An 18,429-nucleotide genomic window follows, 5' to 3' on the forward strand; every position below is an offset into this window, starting at 1 on the left:
GGTTAGTGACTTTTCTCTGGCTCATCTGACTAGAGGCTGCTCATGTCCTCCTCTTAGATTCTAACAGAACATCTGATACATGGTGCATAGCATATTTTTGGGTGGGGGTTGTCTAAAAATAATCTAGCACAAGAAGATATCCTGCTCATCACAGCTCTTCCCAACTCAGTCTTTGTAGTGCTGATTTTGCATCTCCAGACATAAACTCCCACTCCATGTGCTCTTCCATCCCCACTCATGTTATATTGCTAAGAATTTTAGCCCCAGCTTGGAGGTAGGAAGCCTGGACTTTCAATCAGTTGGACTAGGTGAGTAGAGTGATTGAGACTTTGTGCGGTCCTGGAGCCTCTTTCCTCCAACTGGTCCTTGAAAATCCTATGTTCCCCACACCCGCTGCTCCCTGGGAAGTCTAAGGAAATCTCTCAGAACTGTCTTGTAAGTCTTTGATATTTTGCTTCCAACAACTTCTATTTTTTATAGCGAAAAGTAAATCCTTTTTCATTGTGGTGGATCATTGACTAATATTCCTTGAGCACTTATATTTGTATCTGGTGTATGGGAAAGTGTTGGGTGTGTGTGTTTCAGTGGGAAGGTGGGAAAGGTCTGGTACAGTGTTGCTGGCTTTTGTCTCACCATGCTTGTAATGCTACCTTACTTGTTTTAAGTGCTCAGTATACATTTGTTGAATGAATGAATAAATGATTAATTTTTCTTTGAGAATTTCAGAACCAACAGTACTTAACCAATAATTATTATTTTAATACTCTTTCCCCAATATTTTTCTAGTTAGGCATTTTGCAAATTATGTTCTGGGAGTATTGGTTCCATAAAATACTCTGTGCAAAAAGGGTTCCATTGATAAATAATTTTGGGAATGCTGCATACTAAATTTTCTCACAGAAATTTGATCAGTATATAAGTATATTAAGGGCCTCAAGAATGCCTGGACTAACAAAACCTGTATAACTTTGTTTAATTCAGCATTTCCTAAACTTATTGGGTCATAGAAACCTGTTAATATCCAATAAAACATGCTTTGGGAAATTCTTACTCTGATTTTTATAGTTTTCACTTCACAGAGTTTAATGTAGACTTTTTCTACAAAGTAAACTTCAAATTTTTGAATTTGAATTGCTTTTCAATTATCTAAAGAGATGTAAACTGTGATGAATATGATTAGAATGTGCAGATTTAAGTCAGGAGTTACTACTTTTTTTCCTTTGATGTTTTGAACAAGATATGATCTCAGTGACCTTTTGAAAATGCTTCTTACTTCAGGCATTACATTAGTATACGTAACAAAAGGAGATAATATTTTACTGGTGCCCTAAGCTGAGAGAGCCCTGTACTGTATGATACGAGAGTATTTCTCTATTTCCCCTGAGCTCAGTGAAAGTTCAGTTGTTCTTATTCAGAATTTTAATATTGTACGCTACCCTAGAAAGTAATCCTATAGCAGTGCCTCTTTTCTCTCAAAATCATATAACTGGATAAAGTGGGAAAGGTGACTAATTTCAGTTTCAGCATTAAATCCTTTGTTGTATTCCTACTTTATTTGTCTTTATGGTAATATCTGGCTAAAACTGAAGTCATCTTTTGTTTTGACTTTTCACCATATGGGATTCAAATGTGTTTTACTAGTTTAACTGTTCACTGACTGGTTATGAAACCTACTTTTGTTTTGGTAAGAAATGCTTCTGTACTTGCTTTATCACTCCTCTCCATTCAAATATTTGTTTCCCTCACATCTTCTTTATAATTAGTAGTCTTGTTTTGCTTTGCTTTTTAAAATTAGAATTTGATTTGTTCCAATTTAGGGGGTTTTTCTAAAACAGAAAAGTTGTGTTTTAGAAGCTTTTGGAGGTGGGGGGAATTGGAGGGTGGTGATGAAAAGAGTTAATAGTAAATAAAAGCCCAGCAGGTTTTCAACTAGACAAGTTTTCCCACTGGTGTACTAAACCTGGAAGAGCCATGGATTTGAAGTGGGCTTGTCTAGCAAGTTCTGAGTTCCAATCTTGGATTTTCCCTACATGAAATTGTCATATTTGCTTGCTTCCTTCTGAATAAGACCACCATCTATAGACATCATCTTCTCGTTCCCTAAGAAGTCCTTTTTAAACTCAACCATTCCAAATACCTCTAGAATTAAAAGCGATAGCTAGAAATGTTACTTAAGCATTATACTATGAAAGCAGTGTGACCAAAAATATTCTTTCCAAGAATTTATCAAAAAATCTATATAAAAATTAATCAACTAGCCGTTTATATTCACTGTAGTAAATGAAATTCTAACTTTTGTTTCATCTTAAACAGACAAACAGCAGAAAGGTGAATTTGCAATAGACGGCTACAATGTCAGGATGAATAACACTCTTAGGAAGGATGGAAAGAAAGATTGCTGTTTTGAAATCTCTGCTCCTGATAAGCGTATCTATCAGGTTGGAGTTTTTATGTTGCCTTGAAATTAAGTTGATAAGACTTCCTGTTTTCATTTTTGAAGACATTAACATTTTGTTAAAACAACTCTTCCTGACAGGTTAATAATAATAATAAAACACAGGGTTTTAAACATTAAAGATTCATATAAGAGGAAATAAATTTTTTAAAAAAAATTCAGATTAGTTCAAGTGATATCTTCTTGAAAGAGAACAGGAGAATATGTAATTCATCAATTACTTCACATGTTGCATTTTATACCTATTTTAATGGAACTGAGTGATTTTTTAAAAGAATTACATGGCAGAAAGAGTGAAATTGTCAAAAGAAAAATATCAGAGTGTTAATGCATATTGTATTGCTTAGAGTTGTGGGAGAAAATGAAGGTAAAGACACATATCAGCTCTGCAAGTCAAGAGCTATCAGCTAGCATCAATATGGAATGTATGTTTAATAAGTTTTAAATATCTGAGATTGTAGTTGAAAGCCAGTTAATTAAGTTGTCAGTTAATGTGTTGGAATCTGACAAGAACATTTTTAAGAAAGCTGTACCCAGCAGTCTAAAGAAATTCATGGGTGTCTTCTAATTGTCAAGGGCAAATTTTGTTCATCAGTTCTGTCTTTGACATTGATGAAGAGAAGCAGCTTTTTTTCCTGCACAGCTGCCAGCTGCTGATCAGAGTTTCAAATCCATCATCCTCTGCTTCAATTACGTAAATTTGTCAAAATTAACTGTACATTATAAGAAGCATCCTTGCAAGAAAAGTAGTACTAGACATGAAAAGAATTACTAATGGTCTTATAGAAACAAAAAGGAGGCAACATACTTTTCATTATGGTGGTGATTTTTTTATTGCTATTGTTTGTTTTTCCTTAGTTCACTGCAGCTTCTCCCAAAGATGCTGAAGAATGGGTGCAGCAGCTGAACTTTGTGTTACAAGGTAAGAGCAACCCATTGAACAAGGTGTCACAGTCTTTGAGTATTGAATAACTGAATAAGTTGGAGTTTCATATACAGAAGCTCATTGACTTCTGTGAGAAATGACTGGCAGAATATGACTGGTAATACATACCATTGACTTCAGATTAATAAAAGCATCTTTTCTGCAAGTACCATTTAGTAACTTTTAAATTCACATGTTTATACATAAATCAATTTCTAAAATGTTCAAGTTAAGGATGTAACTAACATATATCAACATTGTGACTCTGTAGGGCTGCATTAATTTAGGTAATAAGGTTTGGAAAATAACTTTTGCATTCTTTAAAGTTTTACTTCCTGAAACATGTTTTGTAGATATGGGGTCTGATGTTATTCCTGAGGATGATGAGGAAAGAGGAGAGCTGTACGATGATGTCGATCATCCTCTCCCAAGCAGTTCACCAACAAGGAGTCTGCCAATTGATGATGAAATTTATGAAGAACTTCCAGGTATTTATTTATGGTGATTCATTTAAGGATTTTAGGGCTTTAAAAAAAATGCCATGTATCATCAAGTTGACAACTTGAGAAGAAAATGGTGAACTATTATTAAAAACGAGGACAAAGAAAATCTTCAAAACTCTATATTACAAAAGGTTCTGCTTGAAGTGTTTCAAGTGAGTGGATGTACATTTATGAAAAGTGAATGGAATGTTAAAATGAAGCAGATACAGTCCTAATCTCATGGGACTTTTGGCTCATTAGCATTGTTTATGCTACATAATTTTTTAATTAAAAAATTGACTTGCCTTACAGTTTTTTCCAGCAACTCACACATCATTTTTTATTTATACATCTTGGAACTTCCATTAACCAGAAGTTCTATGCATACCCCATATGTCAACAACTTCTGCCTCATGTATTCCTCCTTGCTGTAGTGTGTTGCATTGTCTTGGAGGAATATTGTTGAACTGTAAACAAAGGCCTTTTGAGGCCTGAAGTTTTCTTACTTGATATTTTATCATTCTACATTTTCAGGCATGATTTAGTGTTTATATGCCTCAGTATCTGTTATGTAATATAGGTTTAATTGTCTTAATTTGACTTGCCGGTCTGATAGCCTCAAACAGAAAGATAGGCATATGGAACTTTAGATACTTAGAATATGAAAACACTTAGGGAATTATTGCATTACTAATTCTCTAGGTTGAAATGAGCCTTTTTCTGGTTATTAAAAAAATCAGCCATTGGAGAAGAAAAAGACATTATAAGCAATATAAGTGATATTTAACTGACATAGCATATAGAGAAGCTATTTTTCTTTAACTCAAACAATTTAACAACAGGATAAACTTTAAAAATACCTAAAATGTTCAAAATTAATATACAAATATGATTTTCAATAACTAGCACATAGACTTCAGAGTCAAAAAGTTTAAGTTCTGCCTATACCATTTACTAACTCAGTGACCTTAAAAGTCAGTTTCTTCATCTATAAAATAAGGATAATTTCATGAGGGGGAATGATGGTAAACTAGGTCATGTACCTAAAAGCTCTCAGCACAGTGCTTGAGTCATAGCTTGCCCATAATATACTGTAACATGATCATTATTGTTTTCATTATTATACCGGGTAAATTCTGCAAATGCTTATATGGAGTTACAGTAATGGTTTTCTGACCAAGTAAGAATTAATGATGGTAATGGGATTATAAATCCAAGACACTACAAAAATTACCAAAATACGCATCTGTGTATTGTCTTTTACTACCTTAGAAGAGTATGCTTAGTATAAAAGCATGATTTTGTGAGCAGTGGTAATTTGTAGATTTCTCTTATTTTAATAGAACTACATGTTTATAGCTCCTTCCTTTCTGATTTATTCCAAGGAAATGGCATCTGCCGTGGCATCAGCTGTCCTCAAGTAGGAAAGAATATTTATTCTCTGACTACTCTTTTTTAGTCATACCATATCACTAATACTGTCATATTAGTCTTTAAAAGGTTCAGAAGAGCGAGTGAGAATGTGTACTGATGTAAAATGGAAGACTGTTGGACCTTTAAACATGATACTATTGTCATATATACTTCATTCTTTAAAACTCTGCAGTGAGTGGGTCTCATTACAAATGCCACAATGACTGTCAGTTAAGTTCTGGGTTTCTTCAAGTTGATATCCTCTCCCCACACTTCAAATAAAAAATTGGTCAGGAATAAAGGACACATATTTATAGCATTTTCATGCTAAAAAACCAAGAAAAAAAAAACAAGGAAGATCACCTGTAAGTAGCTTGAAATCTTAAAAATATGAGACATCTTTTGTTTTCCATCACTGCAGATGGTCTTCATCACACTTTTTTTTTTTTTTTTTTTTTTTGGCCTGGAGCCACATAATCATTGGAAGTAACAGGTTACTTTTGAAGTAGTCTTACTTCTTGTTGTGGTACTGGAAGAAATCTAAGCTGCTCTAGGATTCAACGCCCCTGCCTGGGATCCCAGTGGCTGTACAAAGTGATTGAGTTTGATAGAGACTGCAGCTGTACCCCTGGGAAGAAGCTGGGGTAGGCAGCTGTGGAATGTCTAGTTCTTCTTTCTTCCCTAGTGTAACTGAGAGCCGCTTCAGTGTCCACACAGTTCAAGTTTGTCAAGCTTGAGCCAGCCATTACAGAGGGAATTTTTTTTTTAGTAAAAATCCTAAAGTTGGCTCTTTAGAGTTTTCGTTGGATTAAATATCTAAAACTAGGGAGGTAACTTTTTTTTCTTTCAAAAATGCTGTCTCTTTCAGGAGAAGAGTTAAGCTAATTGCTTTCACTTCTGTAAATTATGAATATAATTTTGAGAGGAGGTTAAAACAGTGGAAAAGCAGTGAGCATACTTACAAACTGTTAGTATTTTTCCAGCTCTGTACTAACAGCTGTATATATCTGAAATCTGACTGGTAAATTCCCAGAATTAATTAATACTACCATTTCAATGGGCTTCCCTGATAGCTCAGTTGATAAAGAATCCACCTGCAATGAAAGAGACCCTGGTTCCATTACTGGGTCAGGAAGATCTGGTGGAGAAGGGATAGGCTACCCACTCCAGATTTCTTGGGCTTCCCTTGTGGCTCAGCTGGTAAAAAATCCGCCTGCAATGCAGGAGACCTGGGTTCAGTCTCTGGTTTGGGAAGATCCCCTGGAGAAGGGAAAGGCTACCCACTCCAGCATTCTGCCCTGGAGAATTCCATGGACTGTATAGCCCATGGGGTCACAAAGAGTTGGACACAACTGAGCGACTTTCACTTTCTTTTCACCATTTCAACATGATTTTCTGTCAATTACATATAGTTGAAAATTAATCCTCTTAGTTGAAAGATGAAGCATAAAATGTGTTTGGAGAAAAATCTAAGCATTCAACATGTTACTTTAAAGCATAGAGTCCTTTGAGAAAGTAAAACTCTTGCTCAAGTATCTTTTTAAAATATGAAATAAACCTGCAGTGTTTAATTCTCAAGAATCATAATAAGAAAACATGTTTAAAAATTGTATTGCAAAATATCCCTTGAAAAATGTTTATAATTTTATGGGAATGTAAATAGTTTCATTGTAATTGTTTTTTAGTTAGAATATTCTAACTTTATTACAGCAGCTTTTGTTTAATTTCTTGTTCATTAAATTTTAACTAACTTCACAAAAGAATAACAATAAATTTCTAAGTTTTTTTTGCATTTAGGGTATTTATACATATGTAGACAAGAGTTGAGACAATGCCATTTCTGGGGAATATTAAAGACATTTGGCTTTTCTTTAAATATCCTAATGCTTTGACATCGTTTATGTCTTAGTACCTATTAGCATAGGCCAGTCATATTAACTATGTGATGATATTACAATAGCATCTCTGTATTTGCAAAGTTATTATTTGATCAAAGTGTATTAAACTGTTTCATAAGACAGTAATGAGTTCATTTGGCTTAGCACAAATTCCAGAAGTTATTGTTCATTTTTTCATTAGAAATATAGGAGAATGCTTTTGTTTTAATTTGAATCTCGAAAGGGGAAAACAATACTTGGGAAGCTCCTGCAGAAATCAACCCAGCTTGCTCTTCTCTTCTAGTAACCATGTCATCAGATTTTTTTTTTTTTCTGTAAACATCAAGACATTCTGCAGAAACAGAACAACAAAAAGACTTTTAAAGATGTAGACTCAATAGAATCAGCTAGTAACAGGAATGATAACTGCTTGTTAGCCTATAAAATCTGTGGATTTCAGGGGAATTGCATTTGAAATTTTTCTGGCAAGTGAACTGGAGGAGAGAGGGTAGCATAAAATAGGAAGATCAATTTCTAATCCCATTAACCTATTTAAGAAAAAAACTTCATTCATTTTTTTAATATTGTAATGATAGATTGAACTATCCAAGCCAGAAAAGTGTGTTTTTATTCTTTAGTCATTCAATTACATTTTAAATTTATTCAGTCCCAACTATCTGCATCTAAAATGGAATATAAAGTGAAATACAGCTATAAATTTTTCCCCATGAAGCTAATGTATATACATAAAAAAGAAGTGTTTGAGTATTTAAATTTGAAGGAATCGCCAGCAAATGAAATGAAAGGCAATTAATTACAACCTATCCCCCCCAAATACATTTTAGCTTTCTTTTCTTGCTGAGTAATTATTGCTCATATTACCAAGTTAATAAGGTTATAGAGGACCTTAGAGTCTCTGGTATTAACATCATTCCTGATTTCACCAAACAATTTTTTCTTATTCCTTTGGAATGCAATGGAAAGATGCCAGTTGACTTTCATAGAATCACATATATTCAGCATTTTAATATCATTAGTCCAGACAGCCTGCTGGCATTCTTTTTCCTTAAACTATGGTACTGAATTACAAAGTATGGTGATATGATGTCCTGTTACATGATATGATAGATAACTAAAGTCAAATTTTGTAGTTGTTTAAGCTCTGAACTCTGCTGAGAGGGTTATCTGAAGTTATAGAATATAAGGAAAATATCCGTAAATTAAGGCCACTGCACATATCTAATTGTATTTTTATCTTTGCTGAATATAAATGTGACTTTAGGATTCTTCATGTTGCCTATTTCATAATACAGCATGAAGCTGGGATATAATTTTGTCTGTCATGTTGCTTTTCTCTACTTTGCCGTTGGCATTGCAAACAAATTCTTTTCATTACAAGAGATGCTTTAAAACATATTAAAACCCCAAATACCCGTGTGCATGCAAAACATATATTTCTAATTGTAGAGAAATAAATTAATCTATTTTTGCAACTTGGCACTTCATCTGTGGTTCTCAACCAGGGGAGACTTTGACCCCATGGGTGCATTTAATGATTGAATTCTTGGAGGCGTTTTTGGTTGCCACAACTAGGGTGTGTGTGTGTGTGTGTGTGTGTGTGTGTGTGTGTGTGTGTGTGTGTGTGTGTGTTACAGGCATCTAGTGGGTAGGTGCCAGGGATGCTTCTTAACATCCTACAAAGCACAGGACAGCCATCCTCCACAACAAAGAATTATCTGACCCAAAATGTCAATACTGCCGAGGTTGAAAAACTCTGTTACAAGGGTATAATAGATGGCTTTTGGTTTATCACCTTTTTATCTATGTCTCATGAGTTGTAAAAACCCGTCACCCATGCTTCACATGAGTTTATTTTTATGGACAAAACACAGGTTTTCTTATAAAGGTAAAACTAGGATTACATAGAATGGTTCTAGGTTATAAGGGATCAGCTGGACTTGTCTGTTAACAGTTTTCATCAAGGGACTGAATTGTCTTCAAGATTCTCAGTCTTAGAAAAATGAGAACACCATGAAAGATTAAAAAAAAAAAGGAAGCATTTTTCTCTATTATCATGAACTGCGGTCTGTGACAGGAGAGTCTTTTTTGATATTGTAAATATGTATCTTTCTTGTATAGACACTTGGCTTATCCTGTTCTGATAGGGTTATTATCATTTGAGGCTTAAGTGAAAGACCTGTGGGCAAAGGATTGCATCTTTTTGAACGGAGTCAGGCCACTTGGGAGAATGCAGGGCTAAGCAATTCCAAGGCCACCTGGAATTTGACAGGTGGCTTTAAGAGGAGAGGAAGTCCAATAATGGGATTTCTCTCCCTTTTGGGGCCTGGACTTTGAGGAGATTAATGGGCTTGAGATGGCAGGAAGAATGTTCTCTGCTCCCGGAGGCCATCAGGGAGTTACTGAGGCAGCCGTGCTGAGGGAGTCAGGGAGATGCACTCACCTGAGGGTGAGTCACACCACCCTGCGTCAGGTAGTTCTTCATTATTCTCTGCAAATCTCCCTTAACTTTTAAATCTTTGCTTACAGACAGTATATGCTCACTGGAAAAACCTTAAATATTTCTGATGAGCATAAAGTTAATAAGTAGAAATCATTCACCTTCTGCCCTAAGTACACATTGTTAACAGCTTGATACAAATCTTTTGTCTTTTATTTTTTAGCCCATTTATAAATATACAATGCTTACATTTTAAAAAAAGAGACCCTTCTTTTTATTCATTTTCTTCTGCCTTTTCTTTTAATTGCTTTCCTTTCATTTTCTTCTTGTTTCCTCATTACTTTCTTCCTTTTCTCATTCTTTTATTTTCCTGCCTTCCCTTTTGGGTTTACATTTTTTCCTTTTTGCTTTATTTCTTTCTTTCCATAAATATCCTTGAGCACCTGTTTTGTGGCAGGTACTGTACCTAGGTCCTCGAAATCCCTATGCATTCTTACACAGGCCTTAAATGGGTGCAGCTACACCTTCCCATTCTAGCCCAAGCCCCTTGACATATGACTATACCCTAATTCCCCATGTTTATTTATATCATATACATACATATTTATATGAATTTCTCCAGGCAAGAATACTGGAGTGGGTTGCCATTCCCTTCTCCAGGCGATCTATCCAACTCAGGGATTGAACCTGGGTCTCCTGCATTGCAGGCAGGTTGTTTACCATTTGAGTCACCAGAGAAACCCTGTGTATATATACGTATATATATTATTCAAGTCTCATGAGCTAGTTGTCTTTGCTTTTCTGGTATATGAATCCTGCTTTCCAGCAGTGTCAAAACTGTTGTGACACCTTCTCTCAAGGCATCCTTCACTTCTCCTCTTCCTCTCCATCTATCTCTTATCTGCTGGCTCCACTCCTTGCCCCATTCACACAGAATATCTTTCTCTGTATCTGTGAAAAGTAAATTGTTGTGGTTGAGCAAGGACTTTGGAGGACACACATTGATTTGAATCCTGGCTCTGCTCCTTGCTATGAACTTCAGCCAAAATAAAAGTGAACAGAGGTAAGGTGGAGAGTCCAGGAAACAACAGTGAGCATAGCAATAGGTAAAATGTATCAGCAATGTTAATTAACTCTTATTTTTAAATGAATGTATATTTTAATTTAAAATGAGTTAAAACTAAATTTAGCTTGCAATTATCTGGGGCAAGGTAGAGATGTGAGGTAGTGAAAGTGTGCGAGTATGTTAGTCGCTCAGTCGTGTCTGACTCTTTGAGACCCCCATGGACTGTAGGCCACCAGGCTCCTCTGTCCATGGAATTCTCTAGGCAAGTATACTGGAGTGGGTTGCCATTCCCTTCTCCAGGGATCTTCCTGATCCAGGGGTTGAACCTGAGTCTCCCACATTGCAGGCAGATTCTTTACCATCTGAGCCACCAGGGAAGCCTAGGAATACTGGAGTGAGCCTATCCTTTCTCCAGGGGATCTTCCTGACACAGGAATTGGACTGGGGTCTCCTGGATTGCAGGTGGATTCTTTACCAGCTGAGCTACTTAGGGAAGCCTAGGAATACAATCTTAGGGTTCCCAAAGCAACAGAAGTTAAATAAAAGGTGATCCCAGAAAAACATTTTAATTCAGAAGAAGGCAGGAAAAAAAAAAGGAGCAAAGAGAAAATATAAAATTAAAAAAATTATATATTTTATAAAATATAAAAAACCCAAATACAAGAATAATTATAATAAAAGGTTGAGTAAACTAATCTATTAAAAGAAATTATCATATCAAATTAAAAAAAATAAAGCAGCATTTTTAGAGAAGATATTCCTAAAACAAACCATGTAAAATTTTCAGAGTAAGGGAATGAAAGTGAATATACCAGATAATCCTAGTCAAAGAAAGCTACTACAGTAGTGTTAACATCAGATAATATAGAATGTAAGCCATAAAGCAGTGTTGCTGCTGCTAAGTCGCTTCACTTGTGTCTGACCCTGTGCAATCCCATAGATGGCAGCCCACCAGGCTCCCCCATCCCTGGGATTCTCCAGGCAAGAATACTGGAGCGGGTTGCCATTTCCTTCTCCAATGCATGAAAGTGAAAAGTGAAAGTGAAGCAATGTTAGGACTGCAAATGTCAGTGTATAATAATAGTAAAAGAAGATAAAGTTTAAATGCATCTCTAACTACATAACTTTGAAATCTATAAATAAAAAAATTACTTGACAAATCCTAAGTGGCTGTGGGAGATTTTAACTTACCACTCTTAGAAACTGGTAGACCAAGGAGGCAAAAAGTTAGTAACTATATGGAAGATTTGAATAAAAAAATATTTTGATTGACTTATATATCTACAAAGATGTATGTTCTTTTCAGTGCATATAGAATATTCACAGAAATTGACCATAGTATATAAGTTCATAGTTGAAATCTCAAGAAATTTCAATGAATCTGTATCATATAGACTGTGTTCTTTAACTACAATGAAATTTAATTAGATACTAAAAAGGCAGTTTAAAATACCCAAGCTTCTGTGTTTGGAGGTAAAAAAATAAGTTTCTGAATAGCTCTTGAGTTAAAAGAGAGAATCACAGAGGAAATTACAAAATATATAGTTCAGAAAGATAATGAAAACAGTACAGATAAAAACTTGTGGCATGGTACTTTGAAACATATTTGGAGGGATACGATGAGGAATAAGACAAGTGAGAAGATTAATCCCTAGTGAACTGGAGATGAGAGAATAATTTGAAAAACAAAGAATATAAAATGAATCATTTAAAACTATTAATATTAAAGAAATAAAGGAAGGAATAGAAACTTTAACAAGAGAAGACCCTATTTAAAAAGATCAGATTTCTTTTTTAAAGAACTAAATAGAATTACTAGAAATTCTTGATGTTTTAGAATATTTAACAACCAAATTTTCAGACTCATTTATTTATATTTCCATTGCCTAGGGAACTATACACACATAAGTGTATTTCTCCATGGACACACATCTGTAGAGACAGTCTGTTGCAGGAGAGCATCAGGCTTCACTACTTTTGCAGATAGGTCAGCTGGGAAAATCAACTTCCTAAGAGTCCTCAGCTGCTTAGTTTAAAGCAATGATTAATAAGTATGGACAGGTTCAACAAAATGTCAGTGGTAAATATAAGCACTCTTCGTATCTGGCCTCACAGGTTCTGCAGTTGAGCAATGCAAGGCCTTTAACAAAGCAGGGGGAAAAAATCCAGTCTTGAGTTTATTAAGCTGAAGTGAAATTTGACCTTGATTTTGTTTCAAATACAACAGTCCTCTATAGATTTTTTCCTCCTTTTTTAGAACTTCACTAGAATTCTTACCAAGAAATGACAACTCCTTATACCTATTTATCTATTAACCCATTTATCCCCTATTATAGGAGTTGAGATGAGGCAGAAAACTTTTCTCATAGATGAATAAGAAAATGCATTTGCAGAGTGGTATTGTGGAGCTCTTGCTGGAACTGGATCCCAAGTCTCCTGCCTCCTAGTCTAGTATATTTCATTATCTACCAGATGCAGAGTGGATAGTGAGATGGTGAACACCCCATCCTCAAATATGTGGTGATTTAATCAGAGAAATGGGTATATGAATATTTAACTATAAAAAAACACAAAAAAGCTAAACGTATATAGATAGAAAGATCTATCAACATTATCTGTCTGTCCATCTATCTATCTACATCTACCCACCCCATACTCTACCAATCCCAGAGTACAAATAGTATTGCTGTTTTCCTTCGCCACATTTTTCCTAGCCACATGTAGAACGTTTGTAGTCCCCCATCAGAAACAATGAAAATATTAATTTGTTAATTCTGTATATTCCTTACACCAGTATACAGTATTGCTTTATATAGTATTTTCTTTAAACTTGTTTAGGTGAATTATTTGTAGTTATTCCATTACAAACAATTAAAATACCCTTGAAGGTTATGTCTACTTATTGGACACAGTACAGTATTTTTATAAGTTTAGAATGGTATGTTACTAAACACAGTATAGTATTATCATGTCCTCCACCTTTTTGAGCATTAATACTTTTATCAGGAATATCTCATTTGCTATTAGGAGACAATGTATGTAAAAGAATTCAAAACCTCCTTTTTAAGCTAGTTAATACTTTTTTCATTTAGTGAAGAAAATATTTTTTAAAAAACAGATTCCAGAAGTTTTTAAAGTCATATATTTCCACTGTTTCAAAATGTTGAATAGCTCTTCACTTCCTGTAGGATAGATAAGGCCCAAGCTCCATACCTGGACATTCAAAGGTCTTCTACAGGCTCACTGGAACATTCTAGGTCAGCCTCTAGTACACTGCACCAACTCTCCTATTCAACAGACAACTTACTATTCACTCTCCCAAAGATCCGCTACTTTTCCAGCCTCTTGTTTCTTATACTTCATCTGTATGGGTGCAGATCTTCATCTTAGTTCAGTTTCTAACTAGTTCCTGCCACATTCCAGGTCCATGTCAAATCCTGTCTCCCCAGAAAGCCTCTTCTGTCCATCTCAACCTGAAGTTACCTCTGCTTCCCTGAATTGCTGTAGCACCATACATTTGAAAATTAATGACATAAAACTCTGTGACAATTGTGTTAGTTCAGTTCAGTACAGTCGCTCAGTCGTGTCCAACTCTTTGCGACCCCATGGATCACAGCACGCCAGGCCTCCCTGTCCATCACCAACTCCCGGAGTTTACCCAGAGTTGTTATCTGCTGTTCTGTAAATCTTATATTCATATTTTACTTTTCATGGGATTATTTATTTGGCAAACAAGCAAATGGATGGATCATTATAACTTAACCTTTACAAACTCCTCGAGGGCAGGGATCAAATCTCATGTTTCTTGACATCCCCCAGAGTACTTAGGCCAGTGTTTTCCTCATTCAAAGTCAATAAATAATACCTGAATAATGTAGTCTTCAGTTAGAGGGGTCCACTAGTTAAAGTCAGAGAAATTCTTTTTCTATGATGATTCTTTTCCTAATAACACCAATGACTATAGAATCCTAAAAGAGTGATTGTACTTGGAATCCTATCAGTGGTATCTTGAAGTATGACCAATCTTCCAAAGCCTCATTAAAATCTAACGTTACTTTTCCAGTGAACATGGTCTCAAATAAATAAACTTGTGAAATATAATACATTGAGTGATGAAAAGCTCTAATATCATCCATCTTCTGTGCCATTAAAGATAGATCATCTACTGTGAGCCACAGGATCAACTTGAGTTACCAGTTCCCTATGGTAGGTTAGTCATTTTAAGCAAGACACTTCCCAGGAAATGACATTCTCCTTTGCTTGCACTCATTCATTAAAGGCCACAGGTAAAGTAAGTCTAAAGAGCACAGAATCATAACTATGAATTTTTTTTTTAAAGCTGACATCCACAAGGACAAAAAGCTGGTAACCAGAGTAACTGGTGAAAAAATGAGGAGCTTCATGTTCAAAAATAATGTCAGATCTGGAAAGTTGCACAAGCAGCTTAAAGGATGGGAGAACAAAAGTTAAGAATTAATGACTAGGCAGATGCTTGGGGAAAGTGTTTAAAAATTGTCTTTCAAGCCCCTACTTGGATTCAGTGGGTATCTGGAGGAGTCACTGAACTAGGACAGAGGAAGGCTGTGGTCAGGATTCAGCTTGCTCACTTCTAGTCCCAGCTGTGACTTATATTACCCTTGTTTCCTTCTCCATTCCACACCCTTTCCTTCAATTAAGCAAGCTCCTTTCCTCAGCCCACTGTTTACATGTCCTGCTCCCGATTTCACATTGCCTATTACACTCTCTCATACACCAGATAACCTCATTTCACTTCCCTGGGCAGCTTATGTTTTCTTTCACAAATTACCTTACATATCAGTTCTTCCTGGAAACCTAGCTTGATTACATGGGTCAAGGTGAAGGTCATCTATACTCATAATAAAACATTATCTCTCCCTATATGGCTTAAGACATAACTGTAAGACAGTATCCCCCAAGCATGTAAATATACATGTGTAGACACTTTAAAATATGTGCATTTTTAGCCTACTTGTTTATTTAATATGTCTTGGGAGCCCAGCATTAATTTGGAGGTATTCTGAAGCTTTCAAATCATTTAAATTTTTAATGAAATAACTAAAAAGGGTGAAGAAAATGCAACATGAAATGAGGAAAAACACCCCTAACTTTCACGTAAGCTAGTCATTATTCTTTCAAGAAATTATTAATTATTTATACATCAGATATTAATTAAGCAGCTGTTATATGTCAGGCACTGTGCTTGGCACTGGGGAGTGCTGTGTTGACTAATATAACTCAGAGTTTGTTAAATAGAGATATAAAATATAGCTAATATTCAATATGGAGAAGACAATGGCACCCCACTCCAGTAGCCTTGCCTGGAAAATCCCTTGGACAGAGGAGCCTGGAAGGCTGCAGTCCATGGGGTCGCTAAAAGTAGGACACAACTGAGCGACTTCCCTTTCATTTTTCACTTCCATGCATTGGAGAAGGAAACGGCAACCCACTTCAGTGTTCTTGCCTGGAGAATCCCAGGGACGGGGGAGCCTGGTGGGCTGCTGTCTATGGGGTCGCACAGAGTCGGACATGACTGAAGTGACTTAGCAATATTCAATAAAGACTAATTTTGAAAAGTAATCAGAGACTAAAAAGAGGCTGATGAGAAGCAAAGATCAAAGTCTATGCCAGTAGAAGAAATATCAGAAAAGACCCACCCCCTTATTCATTGCTGTCAAACTCAAGGAGCAAAACGTGGTTTGAACACCACCTAAAGAACATTCTGAAAATGAAAGTAAAATGATTACGGTAAGGGAGACCGTAAACAGACTCTTAAAAAACATTCAGTTGGGTAACTTGGTTTATTTGGAGGAGGACAGATTATAGTATATTCACGTCATAGGGAAAGAGGAGAATTTATATTCATGAAAGTATTTAGAAAGAGGTAACAAGGAAAAAAAAACAACCTTAACAACAATTGCCAAGTTCCCCCAGCGTTTAAACTTATTTTTTTTAAACACACAAAAAGAGACTTTTGAAAGGAAGCGGTAGAAGAAACTCCACTGCTTGAGACATTAAAAACCAGATGGTCCAAAGCCCTAGAAAATATTCACGCGGGATTAATCCTTCACTGGGTGAAAGCAAAGGAACCCGACCACTGCAGTTTGTGCTTTGAATCTCTAGTTTAGCAGCGCTAGGAGAATAAAGATTTACTTTTCTTTGAACTTCTCCTTAATTTCTTAGCTCTCCTCTGTGCTCTCGAAGCACTCTGTGTTGACTTGTGTTAGAGCCGGCGACACCAGGATTGCCTGTTTACTCGGGCGTCTTTTCTGCTAACTTCGAGTGTTGCGAGCTTATCGACTTTTCTTCCTGCCCCTGCAGGAATGCCCTGTGCTCTGGGTTGTGGAAATGTTCCTACACAATGGTTTTGCAGGGCTCCAGGAGTTTCACAGTTTTTATGTTAAATTTCTTGGCTTGAAAATACTACTTGAGGATAGTATATGTTTGGATCTCAGATTGTACAGGCTGTGAGGTTTGATTTCTCACAGGAAACCCTCTGCCTCCCCCTCTGACCACTGCCATCCAGTGCCCTGGGAAGAAAAAGAAAACTTCCTTGTGGCTTCTCCAAGCTGGTGGAGGTCTTGCTTCCAGCTCCTTGCTTTCCACGGGCCCTAGGCCATGTCTCCTGAATCTGTGAAGTGCTTAAAACTTTCAGCCTCCACTGCACCCTGTAGAGGGTCAGTATTCCCCTTTGACCAAGTGGGAGAGACAGGTCTGTTTCAGCCTGGTTGGCCATGTTGTTAGAGGATGAATTCTCAGATATAAGTAATCAGTTACTCCAAAACCACTATAGTAGAGACTTAGGTTAATTTTAAGTGTTTGACTTATCAACTAATTCAGGTCAAATAAACAAAAATCTGAATATATGCTATAGGCAAGATTCCATGCTGGAGTCTAATATCCTGCCTTCTGGGCTTTATACTCAATTATTTCTTGACAAGAAATTTTGTTGAATATATGACAGAAGAGATTTTTAAATGGCTGCTAAATCTATGAAGTTAATGATCCTATTCTTATTCAGGGAAAAAATGACGATTGTATATGTGGAAAAGTACTCAAGGTAGAGATCCATCAAGATCCAAATGTAGACTTTGGTTTTATAAGCCAACAATAATACATATTTGCATTTGAGGTCATGTCAAGTGAGGTTAATGTGGTTATAAGAGGGTATGACTTAAAAATGGGGTTGGCATTCCAATCAAATGAAGTCTTTCTAATTTAAATAATGTATTTTATTCCCTGTGCCGATCAATCATTTTCTCTCCCAGAAAGTCAAACCAGTTTTTGCACTATTGATTTACAAAACTTACATGACATAAACATTATGTGACAGAAGTTGTTTGTTATTAAGAGAGAGGATATCACCTCACAGTAACTTGTCATCTGGAAATAGGGAGAATCACACAAAGTAATTTTATTTGTATCATGGCTTTTTCACTGTTGGCTATATTTGTGACAGCTGATTTCATATTAAATATTAACAGTATTTTGTTTATGCTTGAATGTGCTACAGTAGGATGTAGATTTTACTCAGAACCTTTCTGGTTAGAAAGTGTATCATTACAATAAATGATACACTTGCAAGCCAGTTATAAAGACAATAGATGCTATGTATCTAAGAAAATTGAGCTACCACTTTGGTGTCAAAATTTTGAAGTTTTATTGCTCCCTTGAATCCTATAAAGTTATTGCTTTTGGAGATCAGAAGTGATAAATTATTGGAAATTTCATTTGG

At 35.8% G+C, this 18,429-nt stretch overlaps 1 protein-coding gene across 2 annotated transcripts in view; it reads left to right on the forward strand.

Annotated features, from left to right (window-relative positions):
- Nucleotides 1-18,429, forward strand: part of SKAP2 (src kinase associated phosphoprotein 2) — a 166,384-nt gene that overhangs the window by 107,193 nt on the left and 40,762 nt on the right. For both annotated transcript variants that reach the window (XM_015095341.4, XM_060415036.1), the window contains exons 7-9: nucleotides 2,314-2,438; nucleotides 3,314-3,377; nucleotides 3,734-3,868. In XM_015095341.4, coding sequence (XP_014950827.1) covers nucleotides 2,314-2,438; nucleotides 3,314-3,377; nucleotides 3,734-3,868 — 324 coding nt within the window. The remainder of the gene's footprint in view (nucleotides 1-2,313; nucleotides 2,439-3,313; nucleotides 3,378-3,733; nucleotides 3,869-18,429) is intronic.

The sequence above is a fragment of the Ovis aries genome, chromosome 4, assembly GCF_016772045.2.
Source record: "Ovis aries strain OAR_USU_Benz2616 breed Rambouillet chromosome 4, ARS-UI_Ramb_v3.0, whole genome shotgun sequence".
NCBI classification, from domain to species: Eukaryota; Metazoa; Chordata; class Mammalia; order Artiodactyla; family Bovidae; genus Ovis; species Ovis aries.